Source organism: Chlorocebus sabaeus, chromosome 6 (genome assembly GCF_047675955.1).
Source record: "Chlorocebus sabaeus isolate Y175 chromosome 6, mChlSab1.0.hap1, whole genome shotgun sequence".
Taxonomy (NCBI): Eukaryota; Metazoa; Chordata; class Mammalia; order Primates; family Cercopithecidae; genus Chlorocebus; species Chlorocebus sabaeus.
Window position 1 is genome coordinate 61,025,219 of NC_132909.1, and position 24,222 is coordinate 61,049,440.

Genomic DNA, 24,222 nt, shown 5'->3' on the forward strand with positions numbered 1-24,222 from the left:
TCTTTCCCTGGGGGGCCCTCCTGTTAATGGAGAGAATCGTGACTCAGGCCAGGCACGGTGGCTCATGCCTGTAATCCCAGCACTTTGGGAGACCGAGGTGAGTGGACCACCTGAGGTCAGGAGTTTGAGACCAGCCTGGCCAACATGGTGAAACCCCGCCTCTACCAAAAATACAAAAATTAGCCGGGCATGGTGTTGGGCACTTGTAGTGCCAACTACTCAGGGGGCCAAGGCAGGAGAATTGTTTGAACCCGGTAGGTGGAGGCTGCAGTGAGCCGAGATCACGTCATTGCACTCCAGCCTGGGTGACGCAGCGAGATTCCACCTCAAAAAAAAAAAAGAATGACGACTCAGGCCAGGTATCTGGTCCCACCCCACCACGGAACCTGGGCAAGCACCATCCTCTTCTGAGCCTCAGTTTCCCCACTGTAGGAAGGGGACCCTCTCTGAGGGAGAACCTTCTCGGAGGGAGGCGGGTGAGGACTGGCCCAGCTCTGCAGGCCCTGCCAAATGCCAGGTGGGGGTTGGTGCTGCCTGGTCCTGTGAATATCCCAGCCTCAGTGCAGGCTCACCCGTGCTGCAGGGGAACGAACCGATGCTTGGGAAGGGCACCTGGCCGAGGGTCTGTGGCTGGGTGGGGCTGACCTGGGGCTGTGGCTGGGATGGTGTCCTGTGTGCCGTCCCTCCTGCGGGTGACCCAGGAAATCCCCCGAGCTTCACATCCTCCACCTCCTGCGGGAGTGGCAAGTCCTGCGCCCCGGGGTTCGGGGAGCTCGGGCAGGGGTTTTGGTGGGGGGGTCTTGCTGCGTGGGGGGCTAGCGAGGGGCTCGGGGGTCCCGCTGTCGTGGTCAGCCTCCTGCCCCAGTGCCTCCGCTGTGGAATTTGTGGTTTCGTCCCTCAGTCATCCTGGGATGCGGGATCCTTCCCTGTCTCTGGAAGCCGACAGTTTGAGGCAGGGTTTCCTCGTGGTTTTCGTGGTGCGGTGGGGGCATGCGCTGCTCAGAAGCCGGGAGCTGCGGAGCGCTGGACCTGTTGGAGGGCCTGGGTGCGCCCCGTGTACCCCTCAGCATTGTTGGCCAGGGGGAAAACTGAGGCCCGAAGGACTTTGGGGGACCCAGCCTTTTCTCTGGACCCTGAAGGGCAGCCCCTGGTTGGGCCCCACAGTGGGGCAGGGGTGGTCCTGTTTCACTTTGCCCGGCCTAGGACTTGGCACGCAGTAGAGTCAGTTGGTGTCATGAGTAGGAAGCGAATAGTGTGAAGGTGGGGGCGGGTGTGCTTGAGGGCCCACCACCTGCCACAGGCGATTCTGCCCATTCCCCACACGGGGTAGGTGAGGCCTGGCCCCGGCCCCCCCCGCCCTGGGTGGCCCCTGCACCCGGAAGGGCCGGTTCCCCACTGGCTGTTCCTTCTTCCCGGCCTCTTCCTCATGTCCCCAGTGGCCCCAGGGTGGGCAGGGCTGACGCGGGCAGTTCCCACGGCCCAGCCAGCAGTGCCCTGACCCCAGCCATGTCCCACCTGCCTCCCCCACGGGTGGGGCCTGGGCCATAGCCAAGCGGCTTGGAGAGGACGGGGGGGGGGGGGGTCCCAGGGAAGCATGTGGGGGCATAACCTTAGGCTCCTCTGGCCTCAGTGTTCTCACCCGAGTTGCTGAGCAAGCAACTCCTGTAGCCGGGTGTGGCCCGTGGGGTGGGTCATGGCTGTCATTTTCCCCATGTCCCCAGGGTCACCAAGATGAGGAAATGGGAGGCAAAAAACAGCAGCATTTGTTCCAGGAGTTGGGATATCATTGAACTTTTAAAATTCAAAACTTGCAGAACTTTTTCCTGGTTTGAGAATAATGTACATTAGTCAATCGCGCTTTTCAGCCCCTCACAGCAGCCTCAGTCACATTCTGTGCCCAGTGTCAGCCAGAAGGGGATTTAAGTGGCTCAGGTGCTGAGTAATCGGGTGTCTGCTTCAGGCGAGGCTGGATCCAGGCGTCTCTGCAGCAGCCCCAGGCCCTCCACACTGGGGGTCACCCAGGCAGTCTGTCCCCTCTGTAGCCCAGGCCCTCCATGCTGGGGGCTCACCTTGGCCAGCCGTCCCCTCTATAGCCCAGGCCCTCCATGCTGGGGGCTCGCCCCGGCCAGCCATCCCCTCTGTAGCCCAGGCCCTCCATGCTGGGGGCTCGCCCCAGCCAGCCATCCCCTCTGTAGCCCAGGCCCTCCATGCTGGGGGTTCACCTCGGCCAGCCGTCCCTCTCTGTAGCCCCCCAGGCCCTCCATGCTGGGGGCTTGCCCTGGCCAGCCATCCCCTCTGTAGCCCAGGCCCTCCATGCTGGGGGCTTGCCCTGGCCAGCTGTTTCCCTCTGTAGCCCCCCAGGCCCTCCATGCTGGGGGTCACCCCGGCCAGCCGTCCTCTCTGTAGCCCCCCAGGCCCTCCATGCTGGGTCTCACCCCGGCCAGCTGTCCTCCCTCTGTAGCCCCAAGGCTTCACCTGCCGTTTGTCGCTGAGCACCCCAGGGAGGTGCTTACTGGCGGAGCGCAGGTCACATGCTCCTTTGTGAATGAACCCTGGCCTGAAGGCTGCATGCTGGGCACTTTGGGGGAGCCTGTGCCAGGGGAACCCAGGGACCCGTGCGCTGAACCTGATGCTGTGTGCACAGGCCCCAGGGCTGTCCCCTGGGGCAGACAAATGCCTCTGAGCTCAGCACCCCAGGGCATCAGCCCCTCAATGCCTGGAACAGAGGAAACAGGCTCAGGAAGGGCAGGGTCCTGGCTAGCAGGAAGTACGGCCCCGGCGAGCTCTGCTGTCCCCTTCCCACCCCCCCCCCATGCAGGGCTTATGTGGGCTGCAAACAGTGTTGATGCCAAAATCATCGGGGACCCCTTCTTGTCCCCAAGCCTGTCGCTGGTGGGCAGGAGACAGGCATATTGAGGTCAGGCTCTGTGGGAGACAGGCACACCAAGGGCAGGGCTCTGTGGGAGACGGGCACACTGGGGTCAGGGCTCCCTGAAACGGGCACACTGGGGTCAGGCTCTGCCAGCATCCTGCCGCGGTGCGCTCAGTCGTGTGCACGTACTGAGAGCCTTTGTATGTGGACACGTGTCAGGCATTCGGGGGGCCCTCAGGATGCTCCTTGGGGTCACCTCCCACTAACCTTCCTTCTCCCCTTGCAGGCAAGAGCGGCGAGCGTGGTGCCTATGCCTCCTTTGGGAGAGACGCAGGCGTGGGCGGCCTGACTCAGGTGAGGGGCTCAGGCCGGCCTGGGGGGTATTTTAATTGTAAACAAATGTGTCACTCACCCTCCCTGATCTGCAGAAGCTCTCCTGGCTCAGCCAGGTTCTGTTCACTTCCTGATAACAGTGAAACCAGGCTGGGCCTGGGCCGGGGTGGGCTGGGTGGGTGTGGACCGGGAGGAGTGGGGAGGCAGGTGAGGACTAGGGAGGCCAAGGCCTGCGGGACTGCCATGCTCAGCTGGAGGGGCTCCATTGCCCACCCACCTGAGTGGCAGGTAGGAAAACTGAGGCCACGCAGCAGGCCTTTGCAGGTGTGGACCCCCTGGGGAGCCGAAATCCTCACCCATGCTGGCCCTGGTTGTGAGGCTGGGGGCGAGGATGTTGGGGGCTGTGACCAGCCACAGGGGTCCCGTGCAGCCTCTAGTCCTGGGCACCCCCAGGGTTCCTCCCTCATCCCAGGACTTTGTCTCTGTCCCTGCCCTCAGCTCCTGGCCCTCGGTGGGGCTCGGCCTTGTCACAGGTGGGGCCATCTCTGTGCTCAAGCCAGACAGCAGCAGCCACCGTGATTGAGGGCCAGCCGGGTACCAGGCTCTGTGCCAGGGGTACACTCGCGTTTCCCCAGTCAGTCCCCACGAGGGGCCCCGGCCTATGTGCCCGTTTTACAGACAGGAATACACAGGTCCGGGGCTCCGCATCCGAGAAGCAGAACTAGGTCTCGGGCCCTGCTCTCTGGCGTTCCCTGGTGATTCATCGAGCCCCGCGGTAGCCACACAGGGTGCGGGCTCAGGACAGGCTGGGCCTCGGGAGAAGGCCCTGTCCTGGGCACTGGGCCACCCCATGGGGCCACTGGATGATGATAGAGCAGATGAAATGCAGGAGTCGGCTCTGGGACCCGGCTCAGGGTGGCCCTGGCTCCCCAGGAAGAAAGCCCGTTTCACACTAACACGTACAGAATCCAATCGAGGGTTTTCCAAACAAAACCAAAAAGATAGGAAGCAGCCGGGTGCACAGACACTGAGTCACGCAGCTTTGTACTTTCGCGTCTCAGAATCCAGGGAGCAGCCCCTTGGGTTAGCCGCGCTGGCCTCTGCTTCTCAGTCTTTCGTTCTTTGTGAAAACAGCAGTGTGGGTTGCGGTCAGTTTTAAGTCGGAGGAACATGGCAGGTGTCAGACAGAAACTCCTCGAGCAGGCAGAAGGGACATCGACCACCAAGGGGCGGGTCCGAGCGGCTTCGGCCTTTGCAGTTTTTTCGTGAATGGAATAGCCTGGGGTCTGGATGCCAGCCTGGTGCTTCCTGACCACCCGCTCCCCACCAGGCTGGCTTCCTGTCGGGCGAGCTGGCGCTCAGCAGCCCCGGGCCCCTGTCCCCTTCGGGCATGAAGGGGACCTCCCAGTACTACCCCTCCTACTCCGGCAGCTCGCGACGGAGAGCGGCGGACGGCAGCCTAGGTGAGCGGGGTCTGGCCAGGGCATCGGGGGCTTCGGGGAGGGGGCCTGCAAAGGGAGATGGGGGGCCGCCGTTAGCTGAGGGCACCAGGGGGAGCACACCCTGCCACCTTCCAGGTTCTGGCTGGACGCCAGGCGCTTGGGCCGTGGGAGGGGTGGACGGTGATGGGGGACGAGGCCGGGGCAGGCGGGGGCTCGTTACTCCCGGTGGCCCCGGCCCATGAGGCTGCCACAAACTATTGTGGCAAAACCTGCAACGACTTTTGCACGGGGCTAATAGATTGTTCCTGTGACAAGTCCAGGGAGAGGTTCCTACGAGCCTCTGGTCCCAAGGTTCCTGTGGCTGATGGGTGTGGGCTCTGTGCATGTGGTTTCTGTGTAAGACGCCTCACGAGGTGCATCGTGGTTCCTCTACACTGAGCCTGCTGCTCACGCCTGAGCAGAACGTGCACACCTGGGCATCCCCTGCAAGGCACATCACAGCCTTCTGGGCTCAGGAGCACTGGACGGCACCTCGAACTACCCGGCGCCCATTCCACGCAGTGCACTCGCCAGGCGTGGTGGCACTCACCTGGGGTCCCAGCTACCCTGGAGGCCGAGACAGGAGGATCACTTGAGGCCAAAAGTTGGAAACCATTCTGGACAACATAGGGAGATCCCACGTTTGCAAAAACTTTTAAAAATTAGGTAAGCATGGTGGCACAGGCTTGTGGTCCCAGCTACTCAGGAGGCTGAGGCAGGAGGATGGTTTGACCCTGGAGTTCGAGGCTGCAGTAAGCTGCGATCGCACCATTGCACTCCAGCCTGAGCAACAGCGCAAGACCCTGCCTGAAAAAAATAAGCGTGAGATCACCCACAAAAAGCACAAAAATGTAAAAGATTGTGGCTCTGAATACAGCAAGGACAGGAGCCCCATGATGCGGGAGGCGGCCTTTGTTGCGCTTCAGCTGGGTACGTGCGCCTGGCCCGCTTGACCTTTTCTCGCTCTGTGCACATCCACGAGTGATCAGGAAGGCGCCTGAGTGCTGATTTCTGGGTTATGGATTTTGTCCCATAGGCGAACAGCAGCCCCGAGTGGTGAGGCCTGACTGCGTGTGATAGGCGGGGCCATCTTGGAGGGTGGGGCCACGGGGCTTCTCAGCAGAGCCTTGGCTTAGGACCCATCACCTCCTCGTTTTCCTAACTGTGCGTCGCAGGAGAAAAAACTGTCATGGTTCTTTTACGTTTTTGGAGCCATGTAGATAGACCCAAGGTGTTTTTTTGTTGTTGTGTTTTTGAGACGGAGTCTCGCTCTGTCGCCCCGGCTGGAGTGCAGTGGCACGATCTCAGCTCACTGCAATCTCAGCCTCCCTGGTTCAAGTGATTCTCCTGCCTCAGCCTCCCAAGTAGCTGGAATTGTAGGCGCCCGCCACCACGCCTGGCCACTTTTTGTATTTTTAGTAGAGATGGGGTTTCACTGTGTTGGCCAGGATGGTTTCCATCTTTTGACCTCATGATCTGCCTGCCTTGGCCTCCCAAAGTCCTGGGATTACAGGTGTGAGGCACTGTGTCCGGCTGACACGAGGTGTTTTGTTTATGAAACGGGAATTCTGAGGGTCTCTCCTCCAGGTTGCAGGGCAGGGGCTGTTCTCATGGCCGGTGGCCGGTTCTCACCCTTTTCGCTCCTAACAGACACGCAGCCCAAGAAGGTCCGGAAGGTCCCGCCGGGTCTCCCATCCTCGGTGAGTCGCACGAGGGAGAAGGGACCCCACAGTTCGTCAGCGGCAGTGCCAGGCCCCGTGTCCTGGCGAAGCTTGGGAACACACATGGGGGGGTGGGCCATGAGTGAACAGGTCCCCCGCGGTTTCTGAGCCAAAATCTGCCCCAAGGCCCTAGCTCTGACGGGAGGCCGCTTCCGAGGGAAGGTAGGGAGGCTCTTCCCTAGCTCCAGCCTCTTTTTTTTTTTTTTTTTTTTTTTTTGAGATGGCATCTCGCTCTGTCGCCCAGGCTGGAGTGCGGTGGCCGGATCTCAGCTCACTGCAAGCTCCGCCTCCCGGGTTCACGCCAGTCTCCTGCCTCCGCCTCCCGAGTAGCTGGGACTACAGGCGCCGCCACCCTCGCCCGGCTAGTTTTTTGTATTTTTTAGTGGAGACGGGGATTCACCGTGTTAGCCAGGATGGTCTCGATCTCCTGACCTCGTGATCCGCCCGTCTTGGCCTCCCAAAGTGCTGGGATTACAGGCTTAAGCCACCGCGCCCGGCCCTCTGTCTTGTTTTGAGAGAAAGGCCGTTCTGGTGTCTGAGGCCCCTTTAGAAAGGGCACAATTGGGCTGGGTGTGGGGACTTACGCCTGTCATACCAGCACTTGAGGAGGCCGAGGCGGACGGATCACCTGAGGTCAGGAGTTCAAGACCAGCCTGGCCAATATGGCGAAACCCCGTCTCTACTAAAAATACACAAATTAGCCGGGCGTGGTGGCTGACGCCTGTAATCCCAGCTACTTGGGACGCGGAGGCAGAAGAATTGTTTGATACCAGGAGGTGGAGGTTGCAGTGAGCCAAGATCGTGCCACTGCACTCCAGCCTGAGCAACAAAGAGTGAGACTCCCTCTCAAAAAATAAAAAAGGCGGGGGGGGCGCGCACAATTGGGGCTCCCTGTTACGTCCTCATGGGTTCAGGCTGTCCCGCATCCTTGCCTCCCTGCCAGGCCCCGCAGATGGTCCAGGCTGCTGTACCACACTCCTGCGGTCTCATCTCACTGGAGAGGGCGCAATTTGCTGATTCCCCGGCTCAGTAGCCACCAAGCACCCTCTGCCCAGCCTGTGTGCTGGCCCCAAGAACCCTGGGCATACGTCTCCTCTCCCCTCGGGCTGACCAGCTCCCCACAGGCCCGGGTTTAGGGTTAGAGTCAGGCTGCTTTCCCAGGCCAAAAGCGTGTTCCGGCTCTGCTCCCAACAGTGCCGCTCCCCTCCTTCCCCGGGACACACTTCCTCTGCCCTGAAACCGCCCCCCAGTGTGTTACAGCATCAGGCCCACCCAGCGCACTTTCTGCTGCAGCACAGGGGCAGACGTTACCAACTGGCCCCAGCCCCACAGTCCAGACAGTGCCAGCCAGAGTTAGCACTGATCACAGACCACTCTTTCCGTTACTTTAGCCAAAGATGAATGTTGCTCTGGGGCCAAGGGAAGCTCGGCGCTGGAGGATTGATTCCAGTTGGGGAACAAGGGAGAAGAATGGGATGGGAGTGTTGGAGCTGGGGTTTTGATGGATCAACAGGAGTTTTTTGGATTAAAGAGGAAAAAGGCTTAGTAGGCAGAGCCAGATCCAAGTCCTCAGGTACAAAGATCAGAAGTTCAGGGAGGCAGGAGGTGGGGGCTGGAAAAGGAGCAGGAGAGAGAGACGAGGACACCATAAGAACCTTAGACTGGGCCAAGGGGCTGGGATTTACCCAAAGACCGGGGGTGGCTTTGCAGGGAAGGGAAACAGGGTGGTAGATGTGCTACCAGGAGAGGGGACAGGAGGCCAGGCTTAGTGAGGCCTGTAAGGTGTATGGGCTGATGGACCCCGAGCAGCGCCTCCGTCGTGACTGTGCACCCCCTACCACCCACCCGCCCATAGGTGTACCCGCCCAGCTCAGGTGAGGACTACGGCAGGGATGCCGCTGCCTACCCGTCCGCCAAGACCCCCAGCAGCGCCTATCCCGCCCCCTTCTACATGGCAGGTACACGGCGGCGGGGGGCTCGCCAGGGACGGTGGGGCAGGGCCAGGGTTCCCCACCCGGCCTCCGCCTTACCAGTTCCCCTCCACAGATAGCAGCCTGCACCCCTCAGCCGAGCTCTGGAGTCCCCCGGGCCAGGCGGGCTTCGGGCCCATGCTGGGTGGGGGCTCATCCCCCCTGCCCCTCCCGCCCGGCAGCGGCCCTGTGGGCAGCAGTGGAAGCAGCAGCACGTTTGCTGGACTGCACCAGCACGAGCGCATGGTAGGGCCCGGGGCAGGGGATGGGGTGGGTGGAGGGTGGCAGTGCCTCATCTAATCCACCCTCCTCCTGCCCGGCCCCCAGGGCTACCAGCTGCACGGAGCAGAGGTGAACGGTGGGCTCCCGGCTGCATCCTCCTTCTCCTCGGCCCCCGGAGCCACGTACGGTGGCGTCTCCAGCCACACGCCGCCTGTCAGCGGGGCCGACAGCCTCCTGGGTATGGCCATTTTCTGGGATGCGGCCTCTCTGAGGGGACACTGAGCTCCAGGCAGGGCCTAGGTGGGCTCAGTGGGGGGGGTGGCGAGGACTCCACGGGGGGGCGCAGGCACGTTTGCTGACCCTGAGAGCGGGTTGTCGTCCGTTCACATTGTCCGCTGTCAGTAGGGCCTGCCGCGTGCACTGGGCTTGGGATGTCTGGAAACAGCTCTTTGAGGAGCAGCTTTCCCGCCTTACAGCTGGGAAACAGGCTTGGAGAGGGACACCCAGGCTCGGAGAGGGGCTCACTCACCCAGGGTCCCCTGCCAGTGGCCTATCCCCAGCACGTCACCCCTGCGGAGGCCGGTTTTCTGGGGGGTGATCAGACAGAAACCGGACCCGAGTCAGGCTGCTCTCCCCAGCGCGGTGGTGTCTGTGCGGGACGGCGGGACGCAGGAGAGCTTGCCGTCGGTGGCAGCAGCCAGGCTGGGCTGCATGGGCCTCACCTCTCTCCACCCACAGGCTCCCGAGGGACCACAGCCGGCAGCTCCGGGGATGCCCTTGGGAAAGCACTGGCCTCGGTGAGGCGTGGGGCATGGGGGGTGAGGCGTGGGGCACGGGGGGTGGCCAGGCAAGTGACCCGAGAGGCCGGCCCCTGATCTCCCGTCTCTCGTCTCTCTTGGTCCTACTCGCAGATCTACTCCCCGGATCACTCAAGCAATAACTTCTCGTCCAGCCCTTCCACCCCCGTGGGCTCCCCTCAGGGCCTGGCAGGTCTGTGAGGGTTTTGGGGAACAGGGGAGGCTGGTTCTGGTGCCTGCTCCTTGCTGGGATGGGCGCAGGCAGGTGGGAGGGAGCAGCTCACCCCCAGGGGCCTGTGGCATCTCTGGTCGGGGACTGACAGTGGAAGGAAATCCCTTGTGGGCTTGTGTTCCACTGGGCAATCCAGGAAGGCCGCCTGGTGGAGGCAGTCTCCAAGCCAGCCCTCCAAAGCTATGGCGCATACCCAGGCAGTGAGGGAGGGCTGGGAGGTGGCGTCCGGGTTAGGTCACAGCACAGGCAAAGCCAGGAGGCAGAACCTGGCAGTTCACGCTGCATGAACATGAGGGGACGCTGGCGTGCCCAGCAGCTCCCAGATCCGACGGGGCCAGCTGCGCCAGGGATGTGGCCTGGACTCTAGAACATGCGCATGTTGCTATTTGCTCACCCGCTGGGTATTTATTAGATACTGGCTGTTTACCCTTTGCGGGGCTCTGGCCCCGGGGCAGACCCTCTTAGCCCTGTGAGGACATGCCTGCTTATCAGCAGGGAGTGGGGGGCAGGTGCAGGCGGCGCGGGAGTGAGAAGCTGGAGGTTTCCAGAAGGTCTGGGTGGTTAAAAACACCCGTGAGCCGGGCGCAGTGGCTCACGCCTGTAATCCCAGCACTTCGGGAGGCCGAGATGGGTGGATCACGAGGTCAGGAGATCGAGACCATCCTGGCTAACCTGGTGAAACCCCGTCTCTACTAAAAATACAAAAATTAGCCGGGCACGGTGGCGGCGCCTGTAGTCCCAGCTACACGGGAGGCTGAGGCAGGAGAATGGCGTGAACCCGGGAGGTGGAGCTTGCAGTGAGTGGAGATTGCACCACTGCACTCCAGCCTGGGCGACAGAGTGAGACTCCATCTCAAAAAAAAAACAAAAAAAAACACCCATGAGTCTTCACCTCTGCCCCATGGGAAGCGCCAGGAGCCCTCACTTCACCTCGGCCTGTCTAGTCCCACCTGGAACTTGCCACTTCCCTGCCTGCTGCTGGAGCCCGGAGTGGGTCAGCCAGGGTGGGGCAGCATGGGGAGGAGCCCCCTGCTGTGTGCTGCCGAGCTGGGGTGGGGGGTTGGATTTTGTAGATGGGGAAACAGGCTTGGATGGGAACGGCAGTATCCACTGGGCACCCAGCATCCCTGCCTGGCAGGGCTGAGAGCTGCTTTGCGTCGGTGTGGGGTGCCCCGGAATGGCCATCGTGGGCATCACTGGAGGCTGGACAGGCGGTTCATGAATCTCTCCCCACAGGCATCAGGCCGTGCTCACACCCTGCCCCTTGCACCCCATTCACGTGCCCCCACCCCCTTCCAGGGACGTCGCAGTGGCCTCGAGCAGGAGCCCCCGGTGCCTTATCGCCCAGCTACGACGGGGGTCTCCATGGCCTGGTGAGCACCCGCCCCGCCCCGCCCCACCTTTCCCTGGCAGAATGTGCAGGACAGATGCCCCCTGAGAAGTAGAAACCTTTTAGTTAATCTCTCGTAAATAAGCTGTTATTGAGGCCTCGTGGCCACCAGGGCACACACATTTTGAGCTGGTCCAAAACAGCTTCTCGGGGAAGGGGAAGACAGGACCACCGGCCACCTGCATGCGGAAGGGACATGAATGGGGTCCTGTGGGGTCCCGCGGCCCGGGCGCCTCACCACCCATCCCCCACCCTGCAGCAGAGCAAGATAGAAGACCACCTGGACGAGGCCATCCACGTGCTCCGCAGCCACGCCGTGGGCACAGCCGGCGACATGCACACGCTGCTGCCTGGCCACGGGGCGCTGGCCTCGGGTTTCGCTGGCCCCATGTCGCTGGGCGGGCGGCACGCAGGCCTGGTGAGCACCGGGCGAGGGTGGGGCTGGGCAGTGGGCAGAGACCCGGCTCCCCCTGACGCGCCCCTCTCCCACGCCTGCAGGTTGGAGGCGGACACCCCGAGGATGGCCTTGCGGGCAGCACCAGCCTCATGCACAACCACGCGGCCCTCCCCAGCCAGCCAGGCGCCCTCCCCGACCTCTCGCGGCCTCCTGACTCCTACAGCGGTGAGCCCTTGAGCTTGGCACGGTCCGGTCTCTGGTTCCAGTTGGGGGAGTCGGTGGGAACCCAGGGCAGGTGCGGTGACCGTGGGGGTACCTGGTGACACAGGCGCCCCAGTCAGCAATTTCAGGAGGGTGGGCGAGACTAGCAGGGCCAGCGTTGGCCCTGGGTGTGTGAGGTGGACGGCTCTGGGCTGCCTCTTCATCCGCCTGCTCCCACATGCCATGTGCCTGCCAGTGTTTGGCACTGCGGAAGGGGGGCAAGGGGTGCAGCAGGATGACCCTGCCTCGGGGGAGACAGACCAGGAGCTCGCTGTACAGCACAGGTGCCAGGGAGAATGAACGAAGTGGCCGGAGTGCGTTGGGGGTTTTGTATGGCTTTGAAGATGGTGGCCCTGGAGGCAACAAGGTGATGTTTGGGCAGCGTCTGGGAGGAGGTGAGAGGAGGCAAGTACCTGGAGGAGGAGGGTTTCAGGCAGAGGCCCTGGGGATGGACCGCACCTGGGAGGAACAGCCAGGAGACCTGTGGGGTTAGAGCAGAGTGAGGAGGTGGGGGAGAGGGAAGCGGGGAGGGCAGGGAGAGGAGGGCAGGTCAGGTCATGCAGGGAGGACTTGGGATTTCACCATGAGAGAGGTGGCAGCCATGGAGGGCTGCGGGCCGAGGAGGGATAGGAGCTGACCCAGGTGCTCACAGACACCCTCTGGTGGCTGCTTGGAGGACAGACCATGAGTGGCACCCGGAGACCAGGGCAGAGGCCACAGGGCTGGTCCAGGGGCCTTGGAGGGGTGAGCAGCGCGTGGTCCCTGCATCTCCGGAAGGCGGGGCCCCCAGGATTTGTGACGACCCGACTTGAGGGTGAGAGGAGGCAGGGTGGCTCTGGGATATCTGGCCCGAGCTGTGGGTGACACGGGGGCTGGGAACCCCGTAAGGAAGGGGACAAAGGAACTTGTTGGGGACAAATCTGGACCTGGACCTGAGGGTTGTTGAGCGTCTCAGACACCCATGAGAGGCCCAGGAGAAGGCGGGGTCATTGTGGGCCCTGTCCTGGCCCCGTCCCTTTCACCACCCCAGGAATCCTGCCTGCCTTCCAGTCAGCCTTTCCAAGTACCTTGATTTTATCACCCCTAGGCCAGGGCATCTCACCCTAGCAGCTCTGCCCCCAGGGGACACTGGGTGATGCCTGGGGACATCTGCAGTTGTCAGAGCTGAGGGGGGCTCCTGGCATGGAGTGGGTGGGGACCAGGGATGCTGCTTACCACCCTGCAGTGCCCGGGACGACCGCGTCCCAGAGAAGGGTCCGGACCCACAGGTCAGCAGTGCCCCGGGACGATCACGTCCCAGAGAAGGGTCCGGACCCACAGGTCAGCAGTGCCCCGGGACGACCCCGTCCCAGAGAAGGGTCCGGACCCACAGGTAGGCAGTGCCCAGGACGGACCCACAGGTCAGCAGTTTCCAGGGGTGGCCCCAAGCTTAGTCTTTTGCCTGCGGGTTCCCCTCTGGTTCCTTCCTGTTCTTCACTTCGTGTACTGAGGCCTGGGCTGGTCCTGGTGGCTGGCGTTGGCCAGTTGCACCAGAGTTCACTGTCGGGGGTGGGCGCATTTCTGAGGCTCTCCCTCAGGGTACCGGGGTCTTGGGGGATGGGAGCTGGTTTGCTCCGTGTGCGCTCTCTGATTCCTGGACTCCCCGATCCCGGGTTTTGGGGGTGGCCCAGGTCCTGCTGAATGCAGAGTGGCCGCATTCGTTTGGGGTAGCTGTGTGCCCTTAAGCCACATGTTTTGCTTTTATTGTTCTTTTTTTTTTTTTTTTTTTTTTTTTGAGACGGAGTCTTGCTCTGTCGCCCGGGCTGGAGTGCAGTGGCCGGATCTCAGCTCACTGCAAGCTCCGCCTCCCGGGTTTACGCCATTCTCCTGCCTCAGCCTCCCGAGTAGCGGGGACTACAGGCGCCCGCCACCTCGCCCGGCTAGTTTTTTGTGTTTTTAGTAGAGACGGGGTTTCACTGTGTTAGCCAGGATGGTCTCGATCTCCTGACCTCGTGATCCGCCCGTCTCGGCCTCCCAAAGTGCTGGGATTACAGGCTTGAGCCACCGCGCCCGGCCGCTTTTATTGTTCTTGAGCTTCACGAACACAGCGTCTCACTAGCATGTTCTTTACACCCCAAACATGGTTTGCTGGCTCATGTTGTGTATGGGGTATGTGTGTGGTGCAAGCGGCTGGGGTCCCATTTTGAGTGCACCGTTGGCCCTGGCCTGGGTGTGGGGCACTAGGCCATCCCAACATCATGCTTTCCTGCCAACCTGCTCATCAAGGGTGTGATACACCTGTCGTCAGTTCAGAGGAAAGGCTGATGAATTATTTTCCAGAGCAGCCAACTTGCCCTCCCACAGACAAAATTTTGAATGTTCAGGTCTCTCAACTTCGCTAGCTGACTGGGTATGAAAGGGGAGCGCATCACAGCCTTAATTTGCATTTCCTTAACGTTTTGATGTGCTGAATCGGATTTCCACGTGTTCCTGGGCATGTGGTTTCGTTGTCTATGAGATGCCTGTTTGAATATCTTGCTTATTTTTCTATTGAGCTCCTTCCTTTCTGCCCTTTCCCATTGATTTTTCAGAGTTTTTTGTTTGTTTTTTGTTTTTTTTAAGACGGAGTCTGGCTCTGTTGCCCAGGCTAGAGTGCAGTGGCGCAGTCTGGGCTCACTGCAAGCTCCGCCTTCCGGGTTCATGCCATTCTCCTGTCTCAGCTTCCCAAGTAGCTGGGACTACAGGCGCCCACCGCCACACCCGACAAATTTTTTTTGTATTTTTAGTAGAGACGGGGTTTCACCGTGTTAGCCGGGATGGTCTCGATCTCCTGACCTTGTGATCCGCCCGCCTCGGCCTCCCAAAGTGCTGGGATTACAGGCGTGAGCCACCGCGCCCGACCGATTTGTCAGAGTTTTTTGTATGTATGGGAGATCACCTCCTTATTGGCTACATCTGTGGTGTGTCTCTTCTATTCTTTGGCAAATGCTTTTATTTGCCTGGTATCTTTGCTGATCAGGAACTCTCAATTTTGATAAAAGTTAAGTTTATTGATTTTTGTTTTTTCTTTTTTTTTGTTTTGAGACAGGGTCTCATCCTATCACACAGACAGAGGGCAGGGGCGTGATCACAGCTCACTGTAGCCATGACCCCTTGGCCTCAAGTGATCCTCCCACCTCAGGCTCCTAAAGTCTGGGATTACAGGCATGAGCGAGCCACTGTGACCAGCCTGTTGTGTTCTTTTAAAAGCAGCTCTTTGAGCACTTGCTTGGACAGCTCTTGGACTAAAATGAGAATGACAGATATTAGCATAGCATCTGCAAAAGATGACGTGGAAATTCCTGAAGTGTTCCAATTTTTTTTTTTTTTTTTTTTGAGACAGAGTCTCGCTCTGTTACCCAGGCTGGAGTACAATGGTGCCATCTTGGCTCACTGCAACCTCCGCCTCCTGGGTTCAAGTGATTCTCCTGCTTCAACCTCCCAAGTAGCTGGGATTACAGGTACCTGCCACCACACCTGGCTAATTTTTTATATTTTTTAGGAGAGACTGGGTTTCACCATGTTAGCCAGGATATTTTTGATCTCCTGACCTCGTGATCCACCCGCCTCGGCCTCCCAAAGTGCTGGGATTACAGGTGTGAGCCACCATGTCTGGCCGAAGTGTTGTATATTTTTAAATCAATGATTGAAACAATTTCCTTCCCCAAAAAACAAGAGCATTCTTTTAGCATTTTAGGAGATTCCTGCCCCTGAGTTACTGCAGAATTTCTGCACACTTTGTTCCAAAGGTGGTAAAACTCTTTCCTTTTCACCTTCTGGTCCTTAATCTGTCTGGCATTGGTAGCTACACATGGCGTGAGGTTAGGGATCCAGTTCTGGTTGTTGGTTTTTTGTTTTTATTTTTGGCAAATACCTGGTTTTTCCAGGAAAGCCTAAGCCCCTCACCATAGGAGCACAGAGAGATATGTCATTGGCCCTGGAGGCCGATGCAGGCCCCTGATCCCAGGCCTGTTGCAGGGCTAGGGCGAGCAGGTGCCACGGCGGCCGCCGGCGAGATCAAGCGGGAGGAGAAGGAGGATGAGGAGAACACGTCGGCGGCTGACCACTCGGAGGAGGAGAAGAAGGAGCTGAAGGCCCCCCGGGCCCGGACCAGGTGCCAGCCCCGACCTTGGCCCTCCCCACCCCCACCCCATCAGGAAGCACATGTGCACAGGCCACACACACACTGCACCCACACCGGGAGGCCGTCGGCGGGCCCCACGCTCGTCCCCCAACCTCACTGTCTCCCTCTGGCCCCCTCCCGGCGCCCTCCCCCATAGCCCAGACGAGGACGAGGACGACCTTCTCCCCCCAGAGCAGAAGGCCGAGCGGGAGAAGGAGCGCCGGGTGGCCAATAACGCCCGGGAGCGGCTGCGGGTCCGTGACATCAACGAGGCCTTTAAGGAGCTGGGGCGCATGTGCCAGCTGCACCTCAACAGCGAGAAGCCCCAGACCAAACTGCTCATCCTGCACCAGGCCGTCTCGGTCATCCTGAACTTGGAACAGCAAGTGCGAGGTCAGTGGGGGCGCGGGCCACCAGCGTCCCCGCAGCACCACCTCCCTCGTGTTCCTGCCCTCGCTCTCCTTCCCTGCCCGCCTTCCTGGAGCCAGCCCTCCCTCTGCAGCAGTTGCCTCCTTGCAGTGACTGTGCCCTTCACCCCCCTGACCGCACCGCCATGACTGTCCCCTCCTGACTGCTGGCCCTTCTCCCTGTCTGCCTCAGCGTCTCCTCCACCGTGGGAGGACTGGACTCTTTCTAGACTCTTAGCCCTGCAGGCCTGGGCTCCGTGGCTTAGAACCACATCTCCCGGCTCCCAGGGCTCCCACCCGCCCCGGTCCTTCTTTTGCGGGAGGCCCAGAACCCACCTCACAGAGGCCAGTGTCCCCCGAACCCAGAGACAGGAGCTGGTGTGCAAACCACCTTGGCCCCTTCCCCTTGAGCAGATGCCATGCAAGGCCACATGAGCCCGTCCCCTGCCTCTGACTGAGTTTCCTAATCTGAAGGTGGGTGTTAATCACCCCATTTCCCAGGGCCAGGGGGATGAAGGATACAGACAGACCCTGCCCCCAACCCTGGATGTGAGCAGACTCCTTCCCTGCTGCTGGTGGCTGCTTCCTTATTAACTCCTTCCTCTCCTTGCCTGCACCCCGTTAACCCTTTCTCTCCTGCAGCACTGTTGCTGGGACCGGAGCCAGAGCCCCGGCCCGGCCCACCCACTGTCCCCTCAGCTCTAAGGTTTCTGAGTCTCCGCAGCCGTGTGTGGCACGCCTCGCGCCCCCCAAGCCCGCCTCTCTGCTGTCTGCCTTCCGCTCTCCCCTCCATCCCACCCGTCCATCCCTTTGCTTCCCGTGGCAGCCCCTCCTCACCTCGCACTTGCTGCCCGAGCACCGGGAGCGGCTGGGCTGCAGCCTCAGGGTGTTTCCTCCCCCAAAGCCCCCATCAGGGCTTGCGGGAAGAAACCAGACCCGGGAGCACGCAGCCCCTGGTCCTGTCAGTTTGGTCTGTGCGCTTGTCCTGGGCTCCAGGGGCCTCCCCCGCCACCTGGAGGGATCCCCTCAGGCCCCAAAGGCAGAGTGGGCAGGCAGGTGGGTGAGGCAGCTCCCTAGAGCCTAAGACAGGGCAGCAGGCATGCTGGGCACTGGGCCAGGCCTTTGCCCATTTCATTTTCACCACAGCCCGCAGCAGTGGGTGCCTTGATGGGGACTGGCATCCCTTCTACTGAGCAGGAAGCCGGGGAACAGAGCCAGAGAACAGAGCGAGGTCACCCGTGCAGGGCCATGCAGCACGGAGGCCTGGGCCGGGACCCACACCCCCACGGCGGCAGCAGCAGTGCCCGCTCGCCGGCTGCATGCTGCTTGGTGGGAGAGGGGGGTCAGCCTTGGGCCTGGCACAGAACAGGTGCTTGGAACCTCAGAGCTGCCACTGCGACCATTCACAGTGGCAGTGACAGCAGGGTTCCCGGAGGCCTCGGGAGCCAGTGTTCCCAGCCAGGGTCAGGTGCTACAGGGAAGCCTCATCTTGGGGCAGCCAGAGTTCACTGTAGGGGGTGGGTGCATTTCTGAGCCCCCCCCTCAGAGTGTGGGGGTCTTGGGGGATGGGAGCTGGTGTGCTCCATATGAGCCCTGACTCTGAGTCCTGGACTCCCTAGTCGCGGGTTTTTGGAGTGGCCCAGGCCTTTGCCTGCTGAGCCTGTGTCTTTAAGGCCCCCTCTGTCCACAGTGGGTCTGGCCGGGCCTTGCTGTCCATCACCCCGCAAGCGGCTGCTCTGAACGGGGAAAGTCATCATCTTGGGAGGGAAGAACAGAGAGAGGAGCAGGCACTGGGCCTCCCCTGTGCCCCACCCCCACCCCTAGCCCTGCCCTGGGGCCCACAGAGTGAGCAGGGTCAAGGGAGAAGCAGTTACCCAGTAAGGGCCCAGAGCGGGAAGCAGAGCCCCACCTCCCTCCACAGAAACGTCTGGGAACAGTCAGACCTTGGTTCTTCCCGGGTGTGACCACATCCACAGCCTCCCCTAGAGCTGAGTCTGAGGGCACTTGCATCTGGGCAGCCAGTCGCACACACACAGGCGCCCGCCATGGGGCTCTGCTGCATTCCAGGGAGCACATTCCCCACGCATACAGAGGAGCACATTTTCATGCATGTGACAACACACAGCAGCATGTGACCCTTCAGTGCTGCCCACACCACCACCAGCCGTGTACCCGCACTGCTGCCCGCACCACCAGCTGTGTACCCGCACTGCTGCCCGCACCACCACCAGCCGTGTACCCGCACTGCTGCCCGCACCACCACCAGCCGTGTACCCGCACTGCTGCCCGCACCAACACCAGCCGTGTACCCGCACTGCTGCCCGCACCACCACCAGCCGTGTACCCGCACTGCTGCCCGCACCACCAGCCGTGTACCCGCACTGCTGCCCGCACCACCACCAGCCGTGTACCCGCACTGCTGCCCGCACCAACACCAGCCGTGTACCCGCACTGCTGCCCGCACCAACACCAGCCGTGTACCCGCACTGCTGCCCGCACCAACACCAGCCGTGTACCCGCACTGCTGCCCGCACCAACACCAGCCGTGTACCCTCACTGCTGCCCGCACCAACACCAGCCGTGTACCCTCACTGCTGCCCGCACCAACACCAGCCGTGTACCCTCACTGCTGCCCGCACCAACACCAGCCGTGTACCCTCACTGCTGCCCGCACCAACACCAGCCGTGTACCCTCACTGCTGCCCGCACCAACACCAGCCGTGTACCCTCACTGCTGCCCGCACCAACACCAGCCGTGTACCCTCACTGCTGCCCGCACCAACACCAGCCGTGTACCCTCACTGCTGCCCGCACCAACACCAGCCGTGTACCCGCACTGCTGCGCGCACCAACACCAGCCGTGTACCCGCACTGCTGCCCACACCAACACCAGCCGTGTACCCTCACTGCTGTGCCCACACCAACACCAGCCGTGTACCCTCACTGCTGTGCCCACACCAATACCAGCCGTGTACCCGCACTGCTGCCCACACCAACACCAGCCGTGTACCCGCACTGCTGCTCACACCAACACCAGCCGTGTACCCGCACTGCTGCCCACACCAACACCAGCCGTGTACCCTCACTGCTGCCCACACCAACACCAGCCGTGTACCCGCACTGCTGCCCACACCAACACAAACACAAGTAGATGGATACCCTCTCCACAACCCAGCCCCGCCCTCCCACCCAGCCCTGGCCCGTCACTAACAGAGGCCTCGGTGCTGTGACCCAGCAGTACGGAGGAGGTGCTGTCCCTGGAGGAGAAAGACCTGAGGGACCGGGAGAGGCGCATGGCCAATAACGCGCGGGAGCGGGTGCGCGTGCGGGATATTAACGAGGCCTTCCGGGAGCTGGGGCGCATGTGCCAGATGCACCTCAAGTCGGACAAAGCGCAGACCAAGCTGCTCATCCTGCAGCAGGCCGTGCAGGTCATCCTGGGGCTGGAGCAGCAGGTGCGAGGTAGGCTCCCCGGCCAGGGCGGCCCCAGCACCCTCTCCCCTCCCCACACCCAGGAGCAGATGCCGGGGTCCTCCTGTGCTTGCTGGCCCTGGGCTCTGTCCGTGTCTCTCTCTGTGACTGGATTCAGACCCAGTGACGTGCCACAGACACCGTCTGATCCCACTGTCTTCTTTACAACCCCCCCCACCCCATCCCCCCAGCCTTCTCAAGGAAGGAGGTGAGAGCCGGAAATGCAGGAGACCACACGTGGAGCCCTGCCCCCATCCCGTCCTCCCCGACATCCTACCCCCCACTCCCACCTTACATCTTCCTCCTCCCCGGGACGTCTCCCACAGAGCTCTCCCCCTCCCCCCAGAGCGGAACCTGAATCCCAAAGCAGCCTGTTTGAAACGGCGAGAAGAGGAAAAGGTGTCGGGCGTGGTCGGAGATCCCCAGATGGTGCTTTCAGCTGCCCACCCAGGCCTGAGCGAAGCCCACAACCCCGCCGGGCACATGTGAAAGGTATGCCTCCGTGGGACGAGCCACCCACTCTCAGCCCTGTGCGCTGGGCCTAGAACAGCCACTCGAGACCCCAGGCTTCGTCCACGTCCACACCTCACACACCTGTTGTCAGCGTCGAGCCAACACCAACCTGACGAGGTTCGGAGTGATGGGAGCGACCAAGGTGACGCTGGGTCCAGGAGCTCCCTGGGACCCTGGCCCACCCCTCCCTGGCCTTGCTCCCCCTGTCCTCGAATCTTAGCCACCATGTCACCCTGTGACTTGCCCCGTGGATCCTGAAACTGTGTCTTGGCCCTGTTGCCTGGGCTGACAGGACCTTTTTTTTTTTTTTTTTTTTTTCCCAGTAAACAAAACCTGACAGCGAGCAACAAAACATACACTTTGTCAGAAAAGAAAAAAAATGCCTTAACTATAAAAAGTGGAGAAATGGAAACATATCACTCGAGGGGGATGCTGTGGAGACCTGGCTTATGCTTCAAAAGCCACCAGCAAATTGTGCCTAAGCCTAATATTTTTTTTAAGGAAAATAAAAAGAACATTAGTTATGAGATTTTTTTTTTTCTTCTTAATGTAGATGAAAATTAGCAAGGATGCTGCCTTTGGTCTCTGGTTTTTTTTTTTTAAGCCTTTTTTTTGCATATGTTTTGTAAGCAACAAATTTTTTTGTATAAAAGTCCCGTGTCTCTCGCTATTTCTGCTGCTGTTTCTAGACTGAGCATTGCATTTCCTGATCAACCAGATGATTAAACGTTGTATTAAAAAGACCCCGTGTAAACCTGAGCCCCCCGCCCCCCCCCGGAAGCCACTGCACACAGACAGAATGGGGACAGGCGGCGGGTCTTTTGTGTTTTTGATGAGCCCCCGCCCCGCCGGAAGCCACTGCACACAGACAGAACGGGGACAGGCGGCGGGTCTTTTGTGTTTTTCATGTTGGGGGTTCTCCTCTTGGTTTTGTCACATGGAAAGCGATGCGTGGGCGTTCCCTGATGAAGGCGCCTTGGGGCTTCCCTGCGGCATCCTCTCCCCTCAGGAAGGGGGCTGACCTGGGCTTGGGGGAAGGGACGTCAGCAAGGTGGCTCTGACCCAGGTGACTCTGCCAAGCAGCTCTGGCCCCCAGGGCTACTCCACACGATGTCCTCCCCAGGCCCCCATAAGCTGCTCTCCCTTGGAACCTGCACACCTCTCCGAAACGGGGCATGTTGGGACCAGTGACCCCTGGCATGGGGACACACCCTGGAGCCGGGTGCTGGGGACCCTCCTGGATACCCTGTCCTTCACTCCTTTGCCCCAGGGACCCAGGCTCGTACTCTGAACTCTGAGGGGACGGCTCAGGAGCCAGCACAGGACCCCCCCACCCCACCCGAGCATGTCCCCATTACACCAGAGGGCCATCGTGATGTAGACAGGGTGCCAGGGCCCTGGTCGGTCTCCCGCAACGCTGGGGAGCATCCCTGGACCTGGGGCCATACCTGCTGCCCTCCCTCTGTGGGGCCCAAGGGCAAGAGTGGCTGGAGCCGGGAGACTCTGCTGGTCTGTGCCCCACGAAGGCCTTGGGCTGCGCAACCCGGCTGCAGAACCAGCAGGGTGGCCCCTCGGGCCCATCTGTGTCCTGTGTCCCAGCACCCAGGCCTCTCTCCAGGTCCCCTTTTCTGGTCTCTTGCCATGAGGGTAACCAGCTCTTGCCAGCGTCTGGGGACTGTCTTGGGTTTAAAACTGCAAGTCTCCTACCCTGAGATTCCGTTCACTTCCACACAAACTAGGGTGATGGTCACTGTGTCACCCAGGTGTGGGCCGGGCTAGCCGGGCACCTTCATGTGTTCTTCATGCCCCTCCCTGCATTGAGTCCTTGCGGACCCCCGGGCTGGCTGTGCTCACCCCTGCAGCAGGTCAGGCGTCTGCCCATGTGCTACCCCTGAGACTCCCACCATTACCCCCAGGAGAGCCTGGACTGCCTGACTCCCCTCCCCAGACTTGCTGGGGAGCCTGGGCCCCATGGCACATTCAAGGGAAACCGCAAGGCCAGCTCAAGGCCTGGGATCTGCCCCCAGTCCAGGCCAGGTGGAGGGGAGGGGCTGTCTGCCACTCTCCCTTCTCGGTGGTTCCCCCTGCGCCCTGGGGATTTGGTCTCTTAGGGAACCTGCCTCTGTCTCCCTCTTGGTTTGATCCTGGCCCTGCCCCTAGGTCTGGGTGGGCAGTGGCCCCGTAGCCTCTGGAACTGTGCGTTCTGCATAGAATTTAAACGAGATTCACCCAGCGCCAGGAGGAAGAAACAGCAGTTCCGGGGAACCACAATTATGGGGGGTTGGGGGGTGTGCTCTGAGTGCCTCAAGATGGTTTCAAAAAAATTTTTTTAAAGAAAATAATTTTATACGTGTCAACACAGCTGGCTGGATTATTGGGACTTTTAAACGATCCTCTTTAAAGTGGATTCAGAGACCTGTCCTGTATATAACAGCACTGTAGCAATAAATGTGACATTTTATAACGATGCTCTGCAGTCCCTGGATTCTTTCTGATGTCACATGTTTAGGAAGGGAAGTGGGGGGCAGGGTCAGAGGTCTTTCCCTAAACTCTCGGCCCCTGACGTTCACCTTGGTGGGTGCAGCGAGGACTGTGGTCTGCCCTGTGCACTGGGCCTCCTTGAAGTCACTCCTCACTCTGAGGGGCCCACAGCTCCCAGGGCAGCTGGGAACCTGCACCTGTACCCAGGGCTCCAGGCCACCTCGAAGCAGGATTGGCTTCCGGAGAAAAGCAACTCCCTGGGGGCTGCACTTGGGCGCATAGGAACCATCCAGGACCTATGGTCCTCCCAGCCCGAGGGCTCCCGATTTCCCAACGTTCCCCCGGGCTCTTGGAACTCACTTCACTGCCCCTTCCTGCTCCCGAAGTCTGAGCCTGTCACTGCCCCTCTGAAACTTTCCACGGCCCCCTGTTGCTGGCAGCATCAACTCTGCACTCCTCAGTGGGGCATTCGTGATGTCCTCCACAACCGGACACCCACAGAACCATGGACAAGGCTCTCTGGGGGGAAGAGGTGTGGCAGGATCCGTCGGGGCGCTGCTCATCCTAAAGTGCCCGCCGGCATCTGCTGTTGTGCCCAGAGGCTTCCCTGCTCCATCTCTTTGAGGACACAGCTGGACTGCCCTGGTCCCCTATGGGGTTGGGGTGGAAGGAGTGCCTTCCTGGCCACTTGAGGGGGGTGGCCCCTAGGAGAGAGCCCTTCGGTGCACAAGTGCCTTAAGGAGAAGGCCGAGCACAGTGACTCATGCCTGTCATCCCAGCACTTCAGGTGGGAGGATCGTCTGAGGCCAGGAGTTCCTGTCCAGCCTGGGCAACATAGTGAGACCCCATGTCTCTTTTTTTTTAAGGGGAAGAGAGTGGCCAGGAGTTGACAGAAGGTGCTGAGGGAGCCCTGTCCACCACTCAGCACCCAGCTTGCCTCTACATTCATGCTGGAAAACAACTTTTAAAATATTCATTGGCAGCCGGGCACGGTGGCTCACGCCTGTAATCCCAGCACTTTGGGAGGCCGAGGCGGGCGGATCACAAGGTCAGGAGATTGAGACCATGGTGAAACCCCATCTCTACTAAAAAATAGAAAAAAATTAGCCGGGCTCAGTGGCGGGCGCCTGTAGTCCCAGCTACTCGGGAGGCTGAGGTAGGAGAATGGCGTGAACCCGGGAGGCGGAGCTTGCAGTGAGCCGAGATTGCGCCACTGCACTCCAGCCTGGGCGACAGAGCGAGACTCCGTCTCAAAAAAGAAATAAATAAATAAATAAAAATAAAATATTCATTGGCCAGGTGCGGTGGCTCACACCTGTCATCCCACCACTTTGGGAGGCTGAGGCGGGTGGATCACTTGAGGTCAGGAGTTTGAGACCAGCCTGGCCAACATGGTCAAACCCTGTCTCTACTAAAAATACAAAAATTAGCTGGGCGTGGTGATGCATGCCCGTAATCCCAGCTACTTGGGAGACTGAGGCAGGAGAATAGCTTGAATCCAAGAGGCGGGGATTGCAGAGAGCCGAGATTGCA

General features: G+C 60.6%; 1 protein-coding gene across 15 annotated transcripts in view; it reads left to right on the forward strand.

Annotated features, from left to right (window-relative positions):
- Positions 1 to 23,969, forward strand: part of TCF3 (transcription factor 3) — a 51,168-nt gene extending 27,199 nt beyond the window's left edge. The window contains exons 6-20 of one of the 15 annotated variants that reach the window (XR_012093279.1): positions 3,159 to 3,226; positions 4,536 to 4,668; positions 6,337 to 6,386; positions 8,263 to 8,365; positions 8,454 to 8,623; positions 8,705 to 8,837; positions 9,338 to 9,396; positions 9,511 to 9,589; positions 10,928 to 11,001; positions 11,278 to 11,436; positions 11,517 to 11,640; positions 15,673 to 15,808; positions 16,015 to 16,210; positions 20,042 to 20,187; positions 23,556 to 23,969. Coding sequence is in view for 13 of the 15 variants with exons in the window: in XM_073017155.1 (XP_072873256.1) it covers positions 3,159 to 3,226; positions 4,536 to 4,668; positions 6,337 to 6,386; positions 8,263 to 8,365; positions 8,454 to 8,623; positions 8,705 to 8,837; positions 9,338 to 9,396; positions 9,511 to 9,589; positions 10,928 to 11,001; positions 11,278 to 11,436; positions 11,517 to 11,640; positions 15,673 to 15,808; positions 15,975 to 16,210; positions 20,042 to 20,184 (1,667 nt within the window). In the remaining 2 variants the exon portion in view is untranslated. The other 14 variants (XR_012093278.1, XM_073017157.1, XM_073017156.1 and 11 more) reach the window with 14 other exon arrangements.
- The last annotated feature ends 253 nt before the right edge of the window (positions 23,970 to 24,222 follow it).